This window comes from Portunus trituberculatus, chromosome 40, assembly GCF_017591435.1.
Source record: "Portunus trituberculatus isolate SZX2019 chromosome 40, ASM1759143v1, whole genome shotgun sequence".
Taxonomy (NCBI): domain Eukaryota; kingdom Metazoa; phylum Arthropoda; class Malacostraca; order Decapoda; family Portunidae; genus Portunus; species Portunus trituberculatus.
The window spans coordinates 20,924,975-20,948,265 of NC_059294.1; the positions used below are offsets into that span (position 1 = coordinate 20,924,975).

At 42.9% G+C, this 23,291-nt stretch overlaps 2 protein-coding genes across 2 annotated transcripts in view; both read left to right on the top strand.

The window, feature by feature from the left end:
- The window catches only part of LOC123515874, a 6,698-nt gene extending 6,194 nt beyond the window's left edge, over nucleotides 1-504 (top strand). Inside the window, exons 4-5 of the mRNA XM_045274758.1 lie at nucleotides 1-339; nucleotides 488-504. The exon at nucleotides 1-339 is cut by the window's left edge and continues 296 nt beyond it. Of these exons, the coding sequence (XP_045130693.1) occupies nucleotides 1-339; nucleotides 488-504 (356 nt within the window). The remainder of the gene's footprint in view (nucleotides 340-487) is intronic.
- The window catches only part of LOC123516335 (uncharacterized protein CG43867-like), a 769,337-nt gene that overhangs the window by 16,913 nt on the left and 729,133 nt on the right, over nucleotides 1-23,291 (top strand).

Consider the following 23,291-nt stretch of genomic DNA (forward strand, 5'->3'; position numbering starts at 1 on the left):
TCCCCCTAACGACTTACAATCGCTTCTCTATTCTCAGTGAACAAGTGGAAGAAGCACAGAAGACCAGACTTGTGGGGGATTCCATCATCCGAGGCCAACTAGAAGAATTCTGTGGACGTGTGCCATCTCGTAGACGACGCTACTGCCTTCCAGGAGCCACACTCCGTGACATCACGGACTGTGTTGAGGACGTGACTAAGGACGCCACTAATGATACACTTTATGTCATCCACGCAGGTACAAATGACGTCCACCGCTCCCGCTCAGAAGAACTGATGGAGAAGTACAAGGAGATGATCAAAAAATACAAGACTAAATCAAGAAATATTGTAATTTCAGGTATTCTCCCGAGGATCAACGCGGACGCACGTTTCTATAACCTTGCTTTCAGTACTAATAACAGATTGAAGACTCTTTGCCAACAGGAAAACGTCGAGTTTCTTAACATGTGGAATGACTTTTATAATGAACACAAATTATTTCACAGAGACGGTCTCCACCTAAATGCAGTGGGAGCAGCCAGGATGGGGAGATTAATTCATGATAAAGTTTGTCTCCACAGATCAAAAAACGTGCAGGTGGCAGAAGGAACTTCAGCGTCGTAAGTTCATCTTCAGATTCAGGCAAGATCAGAGCTTGCTATTTCAATGCCCGTAGTTTACGAAATAAATTTAATGAGCTCCAAGCTCTTATACATCAAGAAAACTATGACATCATCGGCATCACAGAAACTTGGATTAATACAACACACAGAGATTACCTCGCAGAATACTCACTTGATGGCTATAACATTTTTAGTAGCGAAAGATCTCACCGTACAGGGGGCGGTGTAATGTTTTACGTTAAAAGTAATCTTCGTGCTCGTGTGATGCCAACTTCAACCATTGCAAACATAGATGTCAATTTCATTCATATAGAAAATAAATCCCGAAGAATATCATTAGGTCTCGTCTATCGTCCTCCAGCCCAGTCACCCGCCACAGACGAACAATTGTATGAACAAATCGCGGACATTTGCTGCGTAAACAATTGCATAATTATGGGAGATTTTAACCTTCCAGTCACAAGGTGGGGCGAACCACTGACAGCTCACGCTGGCCAGCAGCTGTATAATAGCATGCTTGAAAGCTCCCTCCACCAACACATCAAGCATCCGACAAGAGGTAACAATATCCTTGATATCGTTCTAACAAATGATGAGAATACTATTGAAAATGTGGAAATTGGACCAGAATTCAGTTCCAGCGATCATCGCACCTTAAAATTCACACTAGATTTTGACAAAGGTAAAGTGAACGAAAGTAAAGAAAAAGTGCCAGACTATCGGCGTACAAACTACGCAAGACTCCGTATGCAGCTTGCATCCATTGACTGGAATATACTGCTGGAAACACCAGATGTAGATAAGACATGGGAGGTGTTTGCTGAAAAGATAAATGATACAGCTAAGAAACAGAAGAAAAATACTAAACACCAAACCGAAATGGTGGAATAATGAAATTAGAAGCTGTCTTCTAGCAAAGAAAGAAGCATACAACAAATACAAATTAACACAGCATAATAATGATAAATTAGAGCATGACAGATTGCGTAGAAAAGCAAAAAAGTTGATAAAAAGCAGCAAAAAATCTGCAGAAGCTCAGATCGCAAACTCCTGTAAAACCAACCCAAAGGAATTTCACAGTTATGTAAAATCCAAAAGAGTCTTAGCCTCAACAATTGGTCCACTCATAACAGAAAACGGAAACCAAATAGATAACGAAGTTGAAATGGCAAACGTCCTAAATAGATTCTTCTCAACAGTCTTCACGACTGAAGATGTCCAAAATAGTCTGCCCATGCCAGAGCCTCAGGCACAAGGCAAAACACTGCCTGACTTCATAGTTACAGAAAATGAAATCCTCACAGTCATGAACAGCATGAACGTAAACAAAACGCCTGGACCAGACAAGATATCACCCAGGCTTCTCAAAGAAGCGAAAATGAGCTCGTGAAACCACTCACGATTATATTCAATAAAACTTTACAAGCAGGAAAGTCCCCAGGAGTGGAAGCTAGCAAATGTCACGCCCATTTTCAAGAAAGGAAATAAATCACTCCCAGCTAATTACAGACCAATCAGCCTTACTTCAGTAGTGTGCAAGCTGATGGAAACGATAATCAGAGATAAGATTGTCAAATTTTTAGAAGAAAATAAGATCATGAAGGATTCACAACATGGTTTCAGAAACAAGAGATCCTGCTTAACAAACCTACTAGACTTCTTTTATGAAGTTTTTAACTCGTATGACGAGACAAAAGCAGTGGATGTTATTTATCTTGATTTCCAGAAAGCTTTCGACACTGTCCCTCACAAGAGGCTAATCAGCAAAGTAAAAGCTCACGGCATAGCTGGAAATACCCTGAAATGGCTGGAAGACTGGCTCTCTGACAGAAAGCAACGTGTTGTTATAAATGGAAAAGAATCAGAGTGGCACAATGTAAAAAGTGGTGTTCCTCAAGGCTCTGTATTAGGACCAGTTCTTTTCATTGTTTATATTAATGATATTGATGAAGGAATCACTTGTAAAATAAGCAAATTCGCGGACGACACCAAAATAATGAGCAAAGTTACATCAACGTCACAATGGCAAGAACTACAGTGTGACTTAAATAAACTGACACGCTGGGCAGAAAAATGGCAAATGAAATTCAATATAGAAAAGTGTAAAGTCTTACACATTGGAAGTAACAATGTACAAGCAAAATACGTAATGAGTAATGTACCTCTGGAAAGTGCTGAGAATGAAAAAGATCTTGGTGTTGTGGTGTCTAAAGATCTCAAGCCGAGCAAACACTGCACAGAAGCAGTAAAGAATGCAAATAAATTAGTTGGGTTCATTGGAAGAACCTTTGAATTTAAATCAGAAAAAGTTATCCTTACTTTATATAACTCATTGGTGCGTCCTCAGCTTGAATACTGTGTGCAGTTCTGGTCACCATATTACAGAAAAGACATTGAAAAACTGGAAAGGATCCAGCGTAGAGTGACCAAGATGATTCCGAGATTGAGAAACAAGCCGTATGAGGAACGACTGGAAGCATTAAATTTATTCAGCTTAACAAAGCGCAGGATAAGAGGAGACCTAATCGAAGTTTTCAAAATTTTCAGGGATACAACAACCTTGATGTCAATAAATATTTTACTATTGATCATTCCACCATAACAAGGAATAATGGATTTAAAATTACACCAAAACGCTTTAAAACCCACGAGGCAAAGCACTTTTTCTTTAATAGAATTGCTAACATTTGGAATAAGCTTCCTCCAGAATTAGTAAACAGTACTTCCATTGCATCATTCAAAAACAAAATTGATAAATATTTAAAGAATAACCCACAACAAGCTCTCTTCTTGTCTGAATAATTAAACATGATACTATATTAACTTTCTTATAGATAGATATGTAGAGTTCACCGTAGGGTGAATAATATAATCTCCTTTCATCCTTTCTTGTGAAGATTCCATGACAATTTTTCCATACTGCATGGTACTTTTCCAAACTATTTTCCATGCCAGCGAAAGCTGGAGAGAGAGGTTGGTTGGGGAGGAGCCGTCTCCTGTACTGTCTTGTCTCTCTTGTCTGTAGCCAGTTAGAAGCAGTTACCAGCTTCGAAAGGACCAAGAGGTTGCTGATTGGCTTTCCTTTGTATTCCTTTGTATTCCTCCTCCTCCTCCTCCTCCTCCTCCTCCTCCTCCTTCTTTGTGACTCCTGTAAGCCGAGTCCTCGTGATCCCCGCTGTGTTGTTTATGACCCACTGTGTCCTGGAGTCCTTCGGGGCAGTAAGTCAGTCTGCAGGAATCCCCTCCGTGCGTCTCCTTAGCCAGCGTTACCTGCAGAAGGTAATGAACTGAGGAAAAAAATAAGCTATGGGAAAGACGCGTCGATTTTTCCTTACACAATTTTTTTCTAACATCAAAACAAGATTCAAGTAGTAGAGTAAGTCTTAAGTTCCCAGGAAAGAAAAGTCGAAGGTTCTCATCTCGTGTGTTTGAAAGAGTCTCAGGATGGAGGGGCCAGACACGTGGAAGTCATGGAGAGGAAGGCAAATAGAGGTGAGAGAAAGAGTTTTAAGTTGAAGTGGTTGGAGGGAAGACAAATAGAAAAGTAGGAGTCGCCGGGAGAAAAAGGATAAAGATTGAGAAGTGATTGCTTTTCGAAGGCGAGATATGAAGGCGTGTGGAGACGGAGAAATGATTTTAGGCGAGTGTATATGTGTGTGTGCGTGTGTTTGTTGTAAATCTCGTGCTAAGGTATAGGCATTTGAAGCACAAGTGTCCCTGGGAGTATGCAGAAAGAGCGGCAGTATGAACCAGCACTGTGACGGAAGCTCAGTTGTCGCTGGGAGGGAACCGGGCACAGCAGGAGTGATGAAATGAGTCAACATTGAGTCCATCTGCTCATTTTATTCCTGTAGCTCAAACAAAGGACTAAAACATCAACAATTGCAGAGAGAGAGAGAGAGAGAGAGAGAGAGAGAGAGAGAGAGAGAGAGAGAGAGAGAGAGAGAGAGAGAGAGAGAGAGAGAGAAACACACTGATTGTCGTTTCATATTCCAAATCACATGCAAATAAATGCCTTATCATTTTAAAGTAGGTATACAATTTAATCAGTCGACCCCATGCACCATTTAGCGTTAGTAAGTTAAATAAAGAGTGAGTAAAATACACAAGTGACCTTTGTTTGGATCGCTGCGTTGCCAGAGTAAAGGTTAGAATGCAACTTTAACCTCTTTTTGTACGTCTGTTAAATGTTGACAGTCCTGCTGCTGGAAAAAAAGGAAAACTCGCCTGGTGCAACTCCATAGGGAGCGAGGGAGGAAATACTAAAATGCCGAGTTCTTCAGGTAATTTGATATTCCTTTTTTGAAAGATTTTATGTTATAGGAAAGTGGACAGGCAGAGAGAGAGAGAGAGAGAGAGAGAGAGAGAGAGAGAGAGAGAGAGAGAGAGAGAGAGAGAGAGTTTGTGAGTAAGGAGAACAAAGGTGGAAGATATTGAGTAACTCTTCATTAATGCTTGGTTCAGCATTCCCATTGTTTCTAGTGTATACTTCGTTACATAACCTTTGCCACCATATGTCCTTCCTTTCAATATCCTACGCCACTGTCTTCACTATTCCACATCATTGTTTTTCCTAGCTTGCGTCCCTGTCTTTATATTCTTTCTCTGTTATCCTACATGTATTTTGCCTTTTCCATCCTACGTCTGTCACAAAGGTTAACGTTACTGGCGTTCATTAGTTGTTTGTGTTCTGCAGTGTTCCTCTAATTTTCTGGAATTGATGCGGTAAGGCAAAGAAGGTACGAGTTAGAGGTTCCTGCGAGGCTTGTGTATCATTGCTTTGTTTACTATCACGAAACAATAGTTTAGCTCGAGGTTTATGTATCATTAAGTGTCTCTGTTATTCTTGGCTTATTCCTCTCGAGGCGCGTGAGGGGCCCTAATGTTTTCAAAGATTCACTTAGTTTATTGGTGGGGATGTGTGGAGATTCATTCCTTTGCGAGGGTGAATCATGGAGTCGTTTCACACTCAATTCCCTCGACGCAAGGAAGGTGTCGTCTTTAGTGCACCGCGCCGCGATGGCCCCGTGACACAGCGGCTTTATGGAGGCGGCAGGACCTGAACTGAGCTGTGGATTGCTCGGAATGCAATTGGATAACATCTTTATACATGATTTCTCCTTGTATTAGTATTTATGGGCATTGTATCACAGTGTTGCACCCTTTGTTACATTCTTTTTTAATTACAGACTTTGAGGAGATTTTTTAATCCTAGTTATGTGTATTGAAGAAAATGTGTGTTTTTAAGCCTGCGTTAACGACAACACCTAGTATTTTGGTAGGATCATTTTTTAAGAGAATGTTTTTTCTTGGATCATTATTTTCAAAATCAATGGTTTCCGCGATTTTTAATTAAAATAAAAGAAAAAAGTAATAGGGGAAATTATTGAAGGGGGTTTGAAGAGTAGTAGTAGTTCAACATGTATACTTCATCGCATGGCAAAAAAAAAAAAAAAAAAAATGATAATGAAAATAAATATAAGCACTAATATTTCTACTTATTATATATATGTGTACGTGGAGTTTGAAAATGGATCTTATGAGAGCGCTAGACGTTCTTTAATCTGGTGTGGTCCTCAGCGTCCAGTACCTCGGGCAGCCGGTGCTCCTGTGAATACCTGAAGGGTGAGTGCATCGCGGGCGTGGTAATTGAATAGGCAGCGTTAGTGTTGGCAGTAAACTTGGAAATTAAGTTATTCCCTCCCATGAGTATGTAATGCACATAAACGCGGACCTGAATAACTTAGAGAGAGAGAGAGAGAGAGAGAGAGAGAGAGAGAGAGAGAGAGAGAGAGAGAGAGAGAGAGAGAGAGAGAGAGAGAGAGAGAGAGAGAGAGAGAGAGAGAGAGAGAGAGAGAGAGAGAGAGAGAGAGAGAGAACTCGAAAATTCATGGGCAGTGTAACATTGATATAATCTACTTATCTTTTAGCTTGAATATTACTCTCTCTCTCTCTCTCTCTCTCTCTCTCTCTCTCTCTCTCTCTCTCTCGCTCGTTCTATCTCTCTATATCTATCTCCCATTTTTCTATTTCTACTTTTTTTATTGTGGTTGCTGTTTGCTTTTTTTTTCCTTCTTCTTCTTCTTCTTCTTCTTCTTCTTCTTCTTCTTCTTCTTCTTCTTCTTCTTCTTCTTCTTCTTCTTCTTCTTCTTCTTCTTCTTCTTCTTCTTCTTCTTCTTCTTCTTCTTCTTCTTCTTCTTCTTCTTCTTCTTCTTCTTCTTCTTCTTCTTCTTCTTCTTCTTCTTCTTCTTCTTCTTCTTCTTCTTCTTCTTCTTCTTCTTCTTCTTCTTCTTCTTCTTCTTCTTCTTCTTCTTCTTCTTCTTCTTCTTCTTCTTCTTCTTCTTCTTCTTCTTCTTCTTCTTCTTCTTCTTCTTCTTCATTTCCTCCTCCTCCTGTCCTTCTGCTATTTCTCCACCACCACCACCACCACCACCACCACCACCACCACTGAGCTCCGGGAGGTGGATGAGGCGGGTCGTAAGTTTGTCACCGGCTGAGTTTATTCCTGCCAAGATTTTGATTCGTAATGCTGCTCGGGACCAGTTCATTAAATCCCGGTTATCGTGAAGAAATTTATGGAATGCGGCGTGCAGGAGCATAGCCGGTGGAAGAGGAGGAGGAGGAGAAGGAGAAGGAGGAAGAAAAGGAGAGGAGAGGAAGAGGAAGGGGGAGGCGTGTGTATGTGTATGTGGCAGAGCAAATGTTGAAATGAAAGTATTGTTGTTGTATGTTGTATGTTACTGTCTTCGTTTTTCGCGTTTGTGTCTCTTTCAAAATGAGAAGCATATAAAATGTTCTAATATTTTCTGTCGTAATTTTTTGGGGTTCACTTATTTATTTTCTTTTGCATTTTCTCTCTCTGTAGGGTCTGAACGGTAAGGAGAGGTGAGCGTTAAGGCTTTGATGTTGTTTTATGTTTATGTATAAGAGCATTATCTGTAGGTGTTTGCTAATCTCTTTCTTTAATCTTTATCTGTGTGTCTGAACTAATGATTTTACAAACTATTCTACTAAACTTTATCTGTATTCTTATCTTCGTTTTCTCTCTCTCTCTCTCTCTCTCTCTCTCTCTCTCTCTCTCTCTCTCTCTCTCTCTCTCTCTCTCTCTCTCTCTCTCTCTCTCTCTCTCTCTCTCTCTCTCTCTCTCTCTCTCTCTCTCTCTCTCAGCAGTGTAGATTCTCAAACGTCATCTTGCTTCAGGTGAAACAGAAGAAAAACATGTTATCAATTGTTGAGGCCCTGAAACACTTTGGCAGTGACTGATACTGCAAGTCACCACCATCACCCCCACCACCACAGACTCCCATTGTTGTGCATTTTCCCGCCCTTATTTCCCACGCTTTGATCTCCCGTCACTTAATACGTTCCGCTCATCTGCACGTCTTTCTCACTTATATTAGTTATCTCCCACCCTCCTTCCTTCCCTCCATCTCCCTCTCCTTTCTCCCTTTCTCCCTCCAACTCCTTGAAATCCCTCTCCCCGTTTTCTCTTCCTTCATTAAGCTCTCCCGGCCCCCTTTCCGTCGTCCAATTACGTTGTAGAAGTGGTTTCCGAGATAATCAATTACGTTCACAGACTCGCCCAAGTGATTCATTTATCGGCAGACTGGGCCAATTTATTCCTCCATCTCGCAGGTAAACACCCACGCGCCGCCCCATCAGAGGGAGGGCGTATTTGTTCCCGAGATGGGCGGCGTATCGTGGCCGAGATGTGAAAGGAACTTGTATTTATTTTCATTATCAAGTTCGTAGATTGAAACGAGGAGTGAGTTTCCTTGAGCGTGTTTCCTTTCTTCCTCCCGCCTTTGCTCTCTCGCTCCCTCGCTTCCTTTCTCCCTTTCTCTTTTTTCTTCCTTTAAATGTGTATACGTTCGAGAGAGAGAGAGAGAGAGAGAGAGAGAGAGAGAGAGAGAGAGAGAGAGAGAGAGAGAGAGAGAGAGAGAGAGAGAGGTGGATGAAATAAAGCAGGAGTAAACATGAGAAAAGAAGTAATCATGAATTGCAAGGAATGGGTCAAACTTAAGAAAGGAACGACGGTAAAGGAAAATGGAAATCAAATGAAACGTAAGAAAGAAATGGTAAACAGGGGAATGTGTGTGTGTGTGTGTGTGTGTGTGTGTGTGTGTGTGTGTGTGTGTGTGTGTGTGTGTGTGTGTGTGTGTGTGTGTGTGTGTGTGTGTGTGTGTGTGTGTTTGGATGGGAATAGAGGAGGAAGGGAGGAAGGAGGGGAGCCAGGGAAGATACTGAAGGCAAGTGATCACAAAAGGAAAAGAAATAAAGAAATATCACTAGGGAAGTAAAAGAAAGAAAAAAGTGAACGGGAGGGGAGCAAGAATCACGTATCCCTACAAATGTACCTACTGTTACAGCTACTACTACTACTACTACTACTACTACTATTACTATAGGAGCATCAGATTCATACGCTGACACCAATTTGTTTATATATTGATTAGAAATACACATGTAGCAAACTGATTGATGTTTTACGATTTATAATACACGTTATAGTCTATTATTGCAAAGAAACAGTGCATCATAGAACTGCAATACTAGATACATGAATTCAAATGAGGATGCAAGTGAATTATTATGGCCCACTACCTACAGTTTCACGGAGGATAAGAGAAAATAGGAGGAACTTGAGCAAAGGTACCGTACAATTCTTTATGGTAGACTTATCTTAATATATTCAATGATTTTACCACGATCACACGCCAGTCAGGGTCAGGAGAACTTACGTGTTTGTGTGTTAAGGCTTCTTGCACCTGTCGAGTCTCTGAATGTCTCTCGGAGATATCGCTTCCCTGTCAGGCTCAAAACTCAATTGGCACACAAGTCATGTTATCACTGACACTTTCCAATAAGCTGTGCTTCGTGACAGGTTGCACCAAAATGGAATATATGTCATTCTCTCCAAACCTGCCTGCGGTATTGTTCAAACGTTCACTGACTCCCCGGGGCAAGGAGTGCAGGGTACAGATGCAGTGTCAGTGTCTTCCAGTTTAAGATTGCGGTTTAATTATTATGGGTAATTTTTCCTCTCCATCGCAGTGACGGCAATATCTATATTTATCATTGATGCTTTAGGGTTCTATCACTCTCAGTTACTCACCTGGAGAAAGACTGAGGTGAACTAACATTTTTCTTTCCTCATGGTGGTAGTCCTGCCAGTCGCTGCGCCTTTTCAATCCCCAACACTCTGTCTGGAATTGCCTTGCTAAAGCGTGATGAAATATTGCTGTGATAATGAAGCACATCTGAATGTTTGTAAGTACACCCGTCAGCACCGCGTGGAGGCTCACATTGACCGGATCTATTTATCAGTGCGGTCGAAGCTTGGTAGTACGTATATATGCGGCAAATTGAATCACGCTCAAACAGTTTATAGCACAAGTTATTTTTTATATTATTATAAAAGAGAAAATATATTATAGAACTGCAATACTAGGTGCTTGTGCCCAACCCTTAGCAAGACTACAAGTGGATTACTACAACCCCTCGCCTTGTTACACCACTCTCCACCTACAATATCTTCAAATACAGGGGGAAACAGCAGACACTTCAGCATAATGAACAATATTCAACATAAACCAAACTTACCTAAATTTATTCAGTTAGTACTTGGTTTGATCACATGACAGTCAGGTCTCCTAAACTTGGTTACAACGGACGACTTAAGTGTTTATGTGTGGACCTTGCAACCCACTCAGTGCCACGAAGGGAGTTGACAGGGGTGGTTATGTGTGTCGGCTCTGTTATAACATTCATCTCTCCTTAACACCACAACAGTTGACTACACACGCGGCGTACTGAATAAACCTCATCTTGAACTCTCGCTCCCCTCGTTTCTGTCCGTATGTCTGAATGTCTCGGCGGTATGGTGCCAACAATAACAACAACAATAATAATAACTACTACTACTACTACTACTACTGCTACTGCTACTGCTACTACTACTACTACTACTACTACTGCTGCTGCTGCTGCTGCTGCTGCTGCTGCTGCTGCGCCGCCGCCGCCGCCGCCGCCGCTACTACTACTACTACTACTACTACTACTACTACTACTACTACTATCATCATCATCATCATCATCATCATCATCATCATCATCATCATCATCATCATCTACTCACTACTACTACTACTACTACTACTACTACCACCACCACCACCACCACCACCACCACCACCACCACCACCACCACCACTACCACCACCACTACTACTACTACTACTACTACTACTACTACTACTACTGATACTACTACTACTACTACTACTACTTTGCTACTACTACTGCTGTACCATTCTGTACTGTTGCTGTTTCTGTCACCACAAAACCACCATCACAACCATATACCCTTTACAATTCTCGTCTGCCTCTCGTCTCGCCCCACGCACGACACTCCTCCATTCTCCGCCTCCCCGCCAGACACAGCCACCACCGTCCCGAGCTCCGGCACATTATTAGCTTCAGCTCCGCCACGCGTAACACAGTAATCAGATTTGCCGGACAAGTGGTCGCTGATGACAAGTCCGTCAATCAGCGAGGAGTTCTGCGGCAAAAGTACCATATATATATTGCCTTTTTCTGATGTGATGCTCTCGCTGATAGTAATTCATAATGACATGTTTTTTCACAATAGACTGATTTGCATGGAGGAGTAATGGAATATATCTTTTTTCTTTCCTTTTTTATTTATTTATTTTTTACTTACTGTTAATTGCGTATTGGAATGAATCTATTGGGTGGTTAGGTTATTTATACCATGTGGGCTTTTTCGTGGGAATTTATGGGCTAAAGGGGATACTTTTTGGTTACCTCCTATCTCAAAGCCCACCCGCTAGGAAACCGTTGCCCTGATTGAAGGAAGCCCAACCTACACTCGGACCGTGGACAGGATTCGAACCCGTGCGCTTGGAGACCCCTCGGACCCCAAAGCACATGGTTCCACTGTACCACGAAGAATATTTCCAAATACTTAACAGTCGTCTTTTATATTTTGTATCGTATGTATGGACACTCATCATATCCGTGTTGTGTCTGAGCCTACATACGTATCAGTGTATGCATGTATGAACGTGTCCCTATCCTTGTCATCATTCATATCGTTTTGAAATAATGAGAGAGAGAGAGAGAGAGAGAGAGAGAGAGAGAGAGAGAGAGAGAGAGACTCCGCATAGTAATTAACCATGTATGCACGTATATTACTTCCACCATCCATTCACTCATTCCTCGCATCTGTATACACACAGAAACAAAGATGGCAATACTGTAAAAAAAAAAAAGAAAAAAAAAAGACCCAACTGAAAACAAAAGACAAAAAAAGTAAGAGGAAACCCAGCATTATTAATTAGACGGCTGAGATAACCACTAAACTATTCATAGACGAAAAAAGAGACCGTAAAAAAGCCACTCGTCTCATTAACAGCTTTTATTGAATCCTTCTGTATGTGTGTGTGTGTGTGTGTGTGCGGGCGGCGTTGGGCGGTAGGAGGCGGTGGACTGGAGGCGGGAGACGGGAGGCAGTGTTCAGTATAGCGTTTCAATTCAATATTTATAGGCCTTTTTACCTGGCGATGGCGGCGGTGTGGGCGCTTCATGATACTCCTTTTGTTCCACGTGATTAACGCACCCATTGATCGACGGCTCATAATGCACCTCGCTTTGTTCAATCAGGTGAGTGGGTAGGTCGGGGAGGGGTGGGATGAGTGTGGCCTACCTGATGAAGGGGATAAGGAGTGGGTGTGGGGGGGGGATGGTGAGGATGGCCTAATACCTGTTATCTGTTGATTGGTTCATTACCTGTGGAGTGTTACCTGTTGATTAGCACGTTACCTGTTGTGGTCCAGGATGTTTCCCGCTCCCTGTGTCTTTATTTATGAGGTTGCTTATGTTTTGTGGCTCAGTCATTAGTGGGTGGTGGTGGTTGTGGTGGTGGTGATTTGGCTCTTATATTCTCTCTCTCTCTCTCTCTCTCTCTCTCTCTCTCTCTCTCTCTCTCTCTCTCTCTCTCTCTCTCTCTCTCTCTCTCTCTCTCTCTCTCTCTCTCTCTAAATAACATTATCCCTTCCTTTCTCCTCATCAACCTTTCTCTTCCCTCCCTCCCTCCCTCCTTTACTAAACCTACCTACGTATACACCTATCTCCCTCCTTTCCTCTCTCCTTTCCCAGCCACCCAACCTCTGCCCAGTCTCTGCCCAGCCTCCCTCTAGCCTCTCTCCAACCACCCGCACTATCTCTTAATCACAATATCATGCATACGAGAAAGGGACGCTTTGTTATGTCCCCGTTAGAGTACAAAAGCTAGAGAGACTAAGGGAAAAATGTGGAAAGGATGAGATGAGATGCAAAGGTTGAAGTGAAGAGTGGAGAGGCTTAATTGTGATGGAGAGTTGAAGGAGGAAAGAGGAAGCTAGAGCGAGGAGAAGGAGGGAGAGAAAGGGAAGAGAAGAGACAGAAGGGTGATGAAGATAATAGGGAAGAGAGTGTGAACGGAAGAGGAAAAGGAAGAAGGAATTATTTGCGGAAGGAAGGGAAGGAGATAACATAATTGGACGGAACGAGGGACAGACGGACAGGAAAAGGGGAAGAAAGGAAAGGAAGAGGAGGAATAGAGAAGGAAGAAGGGGACGAGAGAGAGAGAGAGAGAAGAAGGAGGAACAAAACAGTGAGGAAACTGTGGAACGAAGCCAGAAGCAAGGAAATAATGGCCACAAAAATAACCTTGTAACTGCCCCTTTTTCCCTTCATTACCGCCACGTGTTTCCTTTCCTTGTTGCATTTCCTCCTCCTCCTCCTTTTAGTATTATTCTCTTGTCTCTCTTTCTGCGTTACTCATTTCTGCGTCTAACAACACTGGTACGTCTATTACTCTGCATTTCTTTGCCTTCTGAATCATTCCATCCAACCTCCTCCTCCTCCTCCTCCTCCTCCTCCTCCTCCTCTGCCTCCGCCTCTCCTTTCAGCTCCTCAATTGTCTCAGGACCAACCGCGCGGGTCTTCCGTAAAGCGAATCATGAAACAGAAAAAATTCCACTCACTTTTTGGTTCTTCGTTGAAAGCGAAATGACGGGGGTTCATTAGCTACGTAGACGGGAGGAAGTTTGGGACGCAGGGAGCAGCTTCCCCTGAGAGGCAGTTTGTCTCCTCCGGGTAAACTACAGCTGTTGAACGAGGGGAATTTTTGCATGCCCTCCCTGTACAGCTACTTGTGAAATGATGGGCTGAGGAGATGAGGGAGTTAGGGAGAGAGAGAGAGAGAGAGAGAGAGAGAGAGAGAGAGAGAGAGAGAGAGAGAGAGAGAAAATGATGAAGAAAGACGAGGAGAAATGAGAAAGGGAAAGAGAGTGAGAAAGGGACCGAGTAGGAGAAAGTGGCAGAGGAGATGAGGGCGGGAAGAAATGTAGAAGGGAAAGGAGGAGAGATGAGAATAGAGGAGGCAGAGAAAGAGGAGAGCTCGAGTATTTAAGCCCTATATTGAGAGAGAGAGAGAGAGAGAGAGAGAGAGAGAGAGAGAGAGAGAGAGAGAGAGAGAGAGAGAGAGAGAGAGAGAGAGAGAGAGAGAGAGAGAGAGAGAGAGATGAACGGCGCATGTATGTAGAGGAGAGAATGCAATGGAGAGGCGGACAGTTAGTGAAGAGGAACAGAGATGATGAAAATAAAGCAGAGGGACAAGAGTTGGAGACCTGAATTCAAGATACAAATGAAAAGGATGAGAGATAGAGACAGCAGAATGAGGAGAGGAGGAGGAGGAGGAGGAGGAGGAGGAGGAGGCGGCGTAGCACTAGAAGGAGAAAGAGGAGGAGGAGGAGACCAAAATAAGCCCCCAAGTGGATACAATTGATATTCCGAGGCACTTCCCTGACGCAGAGTTGTTCGCTCTTTGTGCGCCTCAGACTCACAAGTTTGGGGACTCGGGCGTGTTTTATGCCTGCGAGCACCTGTCAGGAGCTGCAATGAGGCGCCGACCTGCTGGAGGCTGTGGAGGCGAGGGTGGACTCAGGAGGGTCTCTTGGTTCAGGTGGCTGGTGAGGGACGGCCGGGTCACGCTGGGTCAAGTCGGGTCAGAAGTACTAGTGTGTGACGGTAGGGTTAGCTTAGTTTAGTATTACGTTAACATTTATTATTATTATTTTTTTTTCAATGTTGTCTTAGGGTCTGGTGGTGATGGTGGTTATTGTTGTGGTAGTGGCGGTAGTGATGGTATTTCAACTCATTCACTTCTACGGACAGCGAGCAAAGTCCCTAGAATTCTTAACTTTCAGTCAGAATGGAGGAAATTGATATCGAGTTACAGTGGATGAATACCTTTGTGACTTTTTACTCTTTATTGTCGAAAATGTCATCCTAATAGAATACTTTGATGGCATTCAGAATACAACTAAAATATTACCGGTATACTGACAGCGGAAATGGACCGATGAATATTGAAAAATGGATCGGAAAGATAAAATGAAGCTCACTGAATGATGGACCGTGAAAAGAAAAAGGAAGAGAATATATCTGAAAGTCAAAAAGCTGATTTAGTGCTCGCTGTGACCTGGTGCTTCCCGTGGCTCGTGCATCGGACAGGGACGAAGACGGGAAGGGGAAAGTATGCAGAGGAAGTTAGGTGGACTGTCGACAAGTTTAACAATGATGTCGTCGAGTGGCGAGTGAACGATGTACCCTGTAATATTAAGATCTCACCGCCACACACACACACACACACACACACACACACACACACACACACACACACACACACACACACACACACACACACACACACACACACACACACACACACACACACACACACACACACACACACACACAGTCTCCTTCCCTCTCTCCCTCGCTTTACACAACGCACGTCTGCAGCACAACAGAATACGGTGCTTGCCGCCAGACCCTCGGCGATGGACACTGCGCAGCTGCCGCCTCTTGATTAAAGCTAAGATGGCCCTCCTGACTCATGGGCGGCGGGCGGCTGCTGCAATTTGGGGGCCACTGCCACAGACCTTTAAGGGGATACACTCGTTCTGAGTTTTCCTTCCTCCCATCACGTAACACTCACCTCACTTTTCTTTTTTGCTGATTTACTTGTATTGTTCTCAAGTTCCTCGCCATTTTGCGTTTTTATTTTTCCCCTTTTTGACTTCTTCTTTTATATTTTCCGTCTTTTTATTTTTCGAATCTTTTTTGTTTTGCTTTTTTTTTTTCTTTACGCTTCTTGTCATCAGGTCACTCAGGAACGCTATCTTTTTTTCATTGCCCTTTTCTTGGTGTAGTAGTTTTATATTGTGTGCTTTCTTTATAAAACTCAGACATCTCAGACTTCCCACGTCGCCTCACACCTGTTGGACTTTATTATTTGCAATGCCTGGGTAGTTTTGCAAGAAGTGCGTCTGGCCAAATGAACTGCCGCGTGGACACAACTTGCCTCTTTGTCCCTTGTCCTGCTGAGTTGTGTACACCTGAGAGAGAGAGAGAGAGAGAGAGAGAGAGAGAGAGAGAGAGAGAGAGAGAGAGAGAGAGAGAGAGAGAGAGAGAGAGAGAGAGAGAGAGAGTAGAAGACATAGTGGTAGGTACTTACAAATGGAGGGATAGAGAGGGAGAGAAGGAGAGGAGGACGTTAGAATGACAAATGGGAGGAGGAAGGCACATAGAGAGGTGGGAAAAGGCTGGAATTAAGGGGCGAGGAGGACATTACAGGTGAAGAGGGACGCTGGCAGGTGATGGCGAGGACAAAGCGGTGAATTAGAGAAGCTTCATGGCTCTGGTTGAGAAGGATTAATTTTAACGCCTCCCTTTGAATTCCTTTAAGATTTGAGGACTAATCGCGTTAAGGAAAGTTTTCAAGTCTCTCTTTACTATGTTGGTACTAATAATGGTAAAACGTGGTGAGTAGTTTTAATTTCTTCAGTACCATGACGCGTTTTCCTATTCATTCTGGTAACTATTTGGTGACTCTATACAGCTTCAGAAACTCATGTAGGGGATTGAAATAGTGAAGACTGTGACCATTAATCTTCTGAAATACACAGAACCTTGCTAATGTCAATAATATGGTGTAATAGTACGCGAAACTCATGGTTAAAGTAAGTCCCAGTACTGAAGAGGTTAATAAGAAAAGTGAAGGAATTTAAGAGATATATTTGGGCTTGAAGAATGCAGAAGGAACGGTTACTGTGATACATTATAAGTGTATCTGCTTGACTGCATACTGCTGCGTGAGAGAGAATAAAGCATACTAGAGCAAATTAATAGAATAATGATCAATAATGGAAGATTTAGTTGAGAAGGGGAGAAAAGTAACTATGAAATTAGGTTAACATTTTAGTTGACGAAGAAATAAGTATGTGTTTGGTCTCTCTCTCTCTCTCTCTCTCTCTCTCTCTCTCTCCCATGGATGCTTTCACTGGTGTGGTATCTTCAGTGTACTGTCTGCGGTTCGCTAAGTGCAGGCGGTTCCCTCAGGTGGTGGTGAGAGGAGTGCGATATCCTTAGATGCCTCCAGACACACGAGGGCTGACCAACGGCTGGGAGATGGAGGCACGAGGGACTTTAATACCGCGGGAAGTGAAAAATAAGGTCATGAAAGATTGTGTGTGCCTGTCTGTTTGTATCTGTATGTTGGTATGTTTGTTGATGTTTTAGTTAGTTTGTTTTTGTTTGCTTATTTATTTATTTTTCTATTTGATTTTTGTTCTGTGTGTTACTTATTTTCTTCTTAATATCTGTCTGTTCTATCGATTCTTCTATGTGTTTATTTGTCTGTCAGTCTATCTGTCTATCCATCCATTCATCTATCTATCTACTTCTCTCTCTCTCTCTCTCATCTATTTATCTATCTATCTATCTACCTATCAATCTTTTTATCTATCTCTCTACATAGCTATCTACAATCCCATATGAACTCCACATCTGTTAACTCTGCATCAACATTTATCTACATCCATCCCATATCTCTTCCTATGCGTGCGTTTTGTGTACATATGTGCGTGTGTAGTACTATTGCAATCCATGGGGACATAAAACCTGAACCTCCATTAAATCAGCGACACCCACTTTTTGACATGCCATTACAACGTGTCTCCGCCAACGATATATAGCCGCGGTAACTGCCCTATTGCTTTATGACCCTTCACTGCCATGCGATGTGTCTGTCAACTCTCTCTGCCTGCTATTGACTCTGCCATTTTGGTACTATATTTGAGTTATCCTTCATAAAACTACAGGTATTAAATATTCTAATTACTCAGTGATTTCCTTTGCTGTCTGTTGTGTTTTGCGTGACTTATATCTTCTGTTAGACTATTTTATTGCGCTTGGGAGGAAGTTGTGTCAAGGTTTTTATCTCCTCCTGGCTTCATCAGCTGGTAGCGTATTATGGGACGGCTGTTGTTATGGCGCTAGAAATCAACTACTTAATCACTGTGGGAGGTGTTGAGGCAGCTGCACAGTGTTGGGTGCTGTAATGAGTATGTGAGTATAGTGTTGCGATAGACAGTAAGCTGAGTGGTGCTATTGTCTCTTCGTTTTGGTTTGAATGTTTCTTGGGTGCTGTTTTCCTGTTGTAAGTGTGTGTACAGTGGGTGTTCTGTTCTGAATCCTGGTAGTGTTATAACCCTTACAACACTACCAGAGTATGTTCTAATCAAGGGTTGGCTTAAGGGCTTGGGTTGTTGTAGATGCAATGATATAGTCTCCTCATTACTAGGAGTGAACTAATGAGTCAGCAGAGTAATGAACGGTGTATATATCGAAAACGTATTAAGATCTTCCACTCTAACAGGCTCAAGTTATGTAGAAATGTCAGTTGGTTCTGTATGGAATTAAATAAAGTACAGTGACTAAAAAAATAATTAATAAAACACCGAAGACACCAAATACAGCATCAATAAATCCACAAAATAGAATAGAAGAAGAAGAAGGAGGAGGAGGTGAAGAAGAAGAAGAAGAAGAAGAAGAAGAAGAAGAAGAAGAAGAAGAAGAAGAAGAAGAAGAAGAAGAAGAAAAAGGAAAAAGACGAAAAACAGACTATGTTGAGTAAAGTAATGAGTCTGTAGGCTGAGCGCGAGTGTCACAGGTGTCAGGTTAGGTGTGGCCGGCGAGGATGATGAACAACCAGGGCGTGCCGCGAGGTCTGCTGGTCGTGTAAGTGGCGCGTTTTCCTCCTCATTGTCGTGTCCTGTCATTTCCTATCATTATTTCCAGTAATTACGTCGCCCCGCTTGCTGCCGGTGATGTCCGTCCCTCGATACACGACCGGCACGCCCTTGTTATGACGCGCCATTATGTCCAAATAATGAAATAATAGTGTTTGTAAATGATAAATTCCTCGTTCACGGCGTCATTTCGAGCCATACGTGAGTGCCAATGTAGTCATAGTTCCCGCGTCGTGTGAAATGTAAGTGGTGCTTGATTAATGCAGGTGCTAATTGATAGTATTAGTAAAGGAACATGCCTAGAGCTCCTTGTCATTGGTCTAGAGAGAGAGAGAGAGAGAGAGAGAGAGAGAGAGAGAGAGACCGATGCGCACCAGCGATGGATTGGTGGCCGTATGTTCCTGTGTCTCGCTGCCTCAGGTGTTGGCGTGGTGGTGCCGCAGAGTGTGTGGTGTGTCAGCCTCGCCACTCGTGACTCAGTCCTTGTCGCATGCCGCCGCCTCTCAGTGGGGCTTAAGTTACCCACGTGTTTTATATTCACCATGGCTCGTAGTGTCTGTCTGTGTGTGTGTGTGTGTGTGTGTGTGTGTGTGTGTGTGTGTGTGTGTGTGTGTGTGTGTGTGTGTGTGTGTGTGGGGCCATGTGTTTGCCATCTCCCCTTCTTACTATCTTGGTCCTGCTGTGAAAATAATAATAAACAAGTAGTAGTAGTAGTAGTAGTGGAAAAATATGTGATACTGTGTTTGTGAGTTTTGAAAGGAATGTGATGACACTGATTTTATTTCAGGACTATTGCTACTACTACTACTACTACTACTACTACTACTACTACTACTACTACTACTACTACTACTACTACTACTACTACTAATACCAATACTAATACTACCACCACCACCACCACCACCACCACCAACCACTACCATTAACATATTTTTGCTATCACTTTTGTATTATAAGAAAACATTTCCATAACATCGATCGCAGTACTGTAGCTTATTACATGTTGACTTATCCTCCTAACCCCTTCCAAGAAAAAAAGAAAAAAGCAACAGAAAAGGGAGAATAGACGCAAAAAACAACAAAAATAGTCACCAGCCGGTCCTTACTAACCATAATAGGAGAGACAGCCTTGCATAACCCAACCAGGCGAGGGGTGGGGTGTTTGAAGGGACAGGGAGGGTTGGAAACATGAGGAGGGAGAGTAGAGGGACGGCTTCACTCAGCGGGCACACGCGATAACACGGCCGTCAATAAACAGTAAGGAGTATATCAAGTTTCATGAGAGGCAGCAATCATGACATCGGTAAACACTGGACGTCCTTGAAAGCAAATGTTGAGATTCCCGATGAGTTTTCATGCAAGAGAGAGAGAGAGAGAGAGAGAGAGAGAGAGAGAGAGAGAGAGAGAGAGAGAGAGAGAGAGAGAGAGAGAAGGTCTTATTTTATGTTGTTTCCATCATCGTCCATCATTTCAAGGCTGTTCTCCAATAAGCAGCTTGTGTTTCAGAGAGAGAGAGAGAGAGAGAGAGAGAGAGAGAGAGAGAGAGAGAGAGAGAGAGAGAGAGAGCATAACACCACCAACAAAGAAGCAAAACAAGTAGATACTAAAGTGGTAAACGAAAAGGGAGAGAGAGAGAGAGAGAGAGAGAGAGAGAGAGAGAGAGAGAGAGAGAGAGAGAGAGAGAAATAAAAGAAAACGGCCTTGATTGTAGAGTTGTACCGCTGCAAAATCTGGCGGTGGTCATACGTATGCAGGCGCCTCTTTCCCATGTGCGCGTCATTGCCATATGTTCAAGGTCCAGCTCAGCTCAGCGGTAACAAGGCAGACCAGCACCTCCGCCTTTTGTCACGCACACCGGAGAGGAAACTTCGTAAGCTGCCTTTTCTTTATCACGAATTAGGCTCCTCCTCCTCCTCCTCCTCCTCCTTTTCCTCCTTGATCAGCCTGAGTTTTAAGCCAGTGACGAGGCTGGTGGTGAGGGAGGCGGCAGGACGCAGCAGTGACCGGCGGGTGGCGCTGTCGGGGTGACCAGGGAGGGAGTTGACAAAATGGGTAAAGTTTACAACCAACGAGTTGCTCAACGAGAGGAGTTGTGAGCGCCTGAGGAGGAGGAGGAGGAGGAGGAGGAGGAGGAGGAGGAGGAGGTAGAGAAGAGGGGCCAGTTTGAGGGAGGGATGAATGAGTGGTGGTTGTGTTCTCGTAAAGTTATGTCAAAAGGCCGTACAAAGCGAGAGAGAGAGAGAGAGAGAGAGAGAGAGAGAGAGAGAGAGAGAGAGAGAGAGAGAGAGAGAGAGAGAGAGAGAGAGAGAGAGAGAGAGCTTATAAAGGTAGCTGCTATGAATCGCAGAAGACTCGTAAATCGACACACGAGTAGAAGTTATACGAGTGTGGCACAAAGACAACCAGTGACGGAGCGAAGCGTTAAACAGAAACACACATAGAAACACACAGACGGACAGGCAGACAAATAGATTAGCATATAAGTAGATAGATAGATAGATAAATAGATTGATAGACAGATAGATAAATGCTTAACCCCTTGATGCGTTTCCAATATTCTTCTGCTTACTATTTGTTAATTTTATACAGCATCTGAAACTCATGTGTGGGATTTAAATAGTGAAGACTTTCGCCATTAATCTTCTGACCTCCATAGAGCCTTCCTAATGTCAACAAAATGGTCCAGTCGTACATAAATCTCAAAGTAAGAATATGTCCCAGTACTGAAGGGGTTAAATAGTAGATTCATACATAAGAAGAAAAAACATAGATAAATAAATAGATAGATGCACAAATATATAAGACACACCCGCGTGCAGTCACACAATCAAACAGATACATAGATACTTATTCTAACCCCGTCCATCATCACCATTCACCACACCTTTCACCGTTGATGACAGCATTACTTAGCGGCGGTGGTGATGATCCGTCCTCCAATCATAACAATCTTTACTGTTTTCTGTTTTGTGTGTGGGTTTCTCAGCGTCTAAAAACAGCTCTTTCCCTTCGGCAGGTGAGTGTGATTACCTGGGCACGTTGCTGAGGTGTAGTGGAGGCAGACAGGTGAGATTCCCAGCCCCGAGAGAGAGAGAGAGAGAGAGAGAGAGAGAGAGAGAATAACACGAGGGAACTGAAGATTTATTTAACGGATAACCTTGTGTGTGGAAATGAAAGAAATTAAGAGAGCGAGGGATTAAATGTGATTAAAAAAAGAAACGAACTGAAAATATTTGGATTGTGACAAAGTGAAGTGGTAGTTGAGAAATTCTCCTTCGTCTTTCTTATCTTTTTCTTCCTCCTCCTCCTCCTCTTCCTCTTCCTCTTCTTCTTTTATATTTTCCTCTTCTTCTCTCCTCCTCCTCCTCCTCCTCCTCCTCCTCCTCCTCCTCCTCCTCCTCCTCCTCCTCCTCCTCCTCCGCATCGTATCAAAAATATCAAAATTCGCCGACGACACTAAACTAGGTAGCAAAGTACGCACAAGAGACGATTGTGATGCCATCCAGCGGGATTTAGACATCCTTAGTAGCTGGAGCGATAAATGGCTATTAAATTTTAATGCAGATAAGTGCAAAGTAATGCACATCGGCCTAAACAATGTGAAAAATAATTACAAATTACATGGACGTAACTTAATTAAAGTCACTGAAGAAAAGGACCTGGGAGTACTCATAACAAATGACTTAAAATGTGCTGCACAGTGTTCGGCCGCTAGTCGTAAAGCTAACACTGTTTTAGGATTTATCGCGCGTAATTTTGATTATAAAACACCTGAAGTCATAACGCGTCTTTATACATCATTAGTGAGACCGCATTTGGAATACGCGGTTCAGTTCTGGTCTCCATGTTATCAAAAGATATTAATAAATTAGAGAGCGTTCAAAGACGAGCAACGAAACTAATCCCCGGAATACGTGGCCTGTCATATGAAGAACGTCTCAAAAGACTAGATATGTTCTCCCTCAGAGATCGTCGCATCCGAGGTGACCTCATTCAAACGTTTAAAATACTTAAAAATATAGATAAGATCGACTATGAAAATCTTTTTGAGCTTTCGCAATCAGTAACGAGAAATAACGGCTTGAAGCTTAAAGGACAGCGATTTAATACTGATTTGCGAAGAAACTTTTTTAACGTAAGAATAGTTGAACACTGGAACAAGCTGCCAGCGTCCGTCGTCCAAGTTAACACGGTAGCTACGTTCAAAAGTAAATTAGACAAGTTTTATAAAGAAAATGGTTTCCGATAATTTTTTTTCTTTTAGCGATAGCAGTAGTTACGTTAGATATCTCTTTTTCTTAGCGATAGTAGTAGTTACATTAGTACTCTCTTTTTTTCCCATCTTTCCTGTGTAAATTTCCCCGATTGTCCTTCCCAGCAATCGGGGTGTATTTTTCGTCTTGTTTCTTGCCGAGTGACGCCGGAGGGAGTGGTGGGTGGGGAGGAGCTTCATCTGTTTTTATCTTTACCTCCTACTAAGTATGTAGCTTCTGTACATGTAGTTTAGTAAACGAGTGACCTCG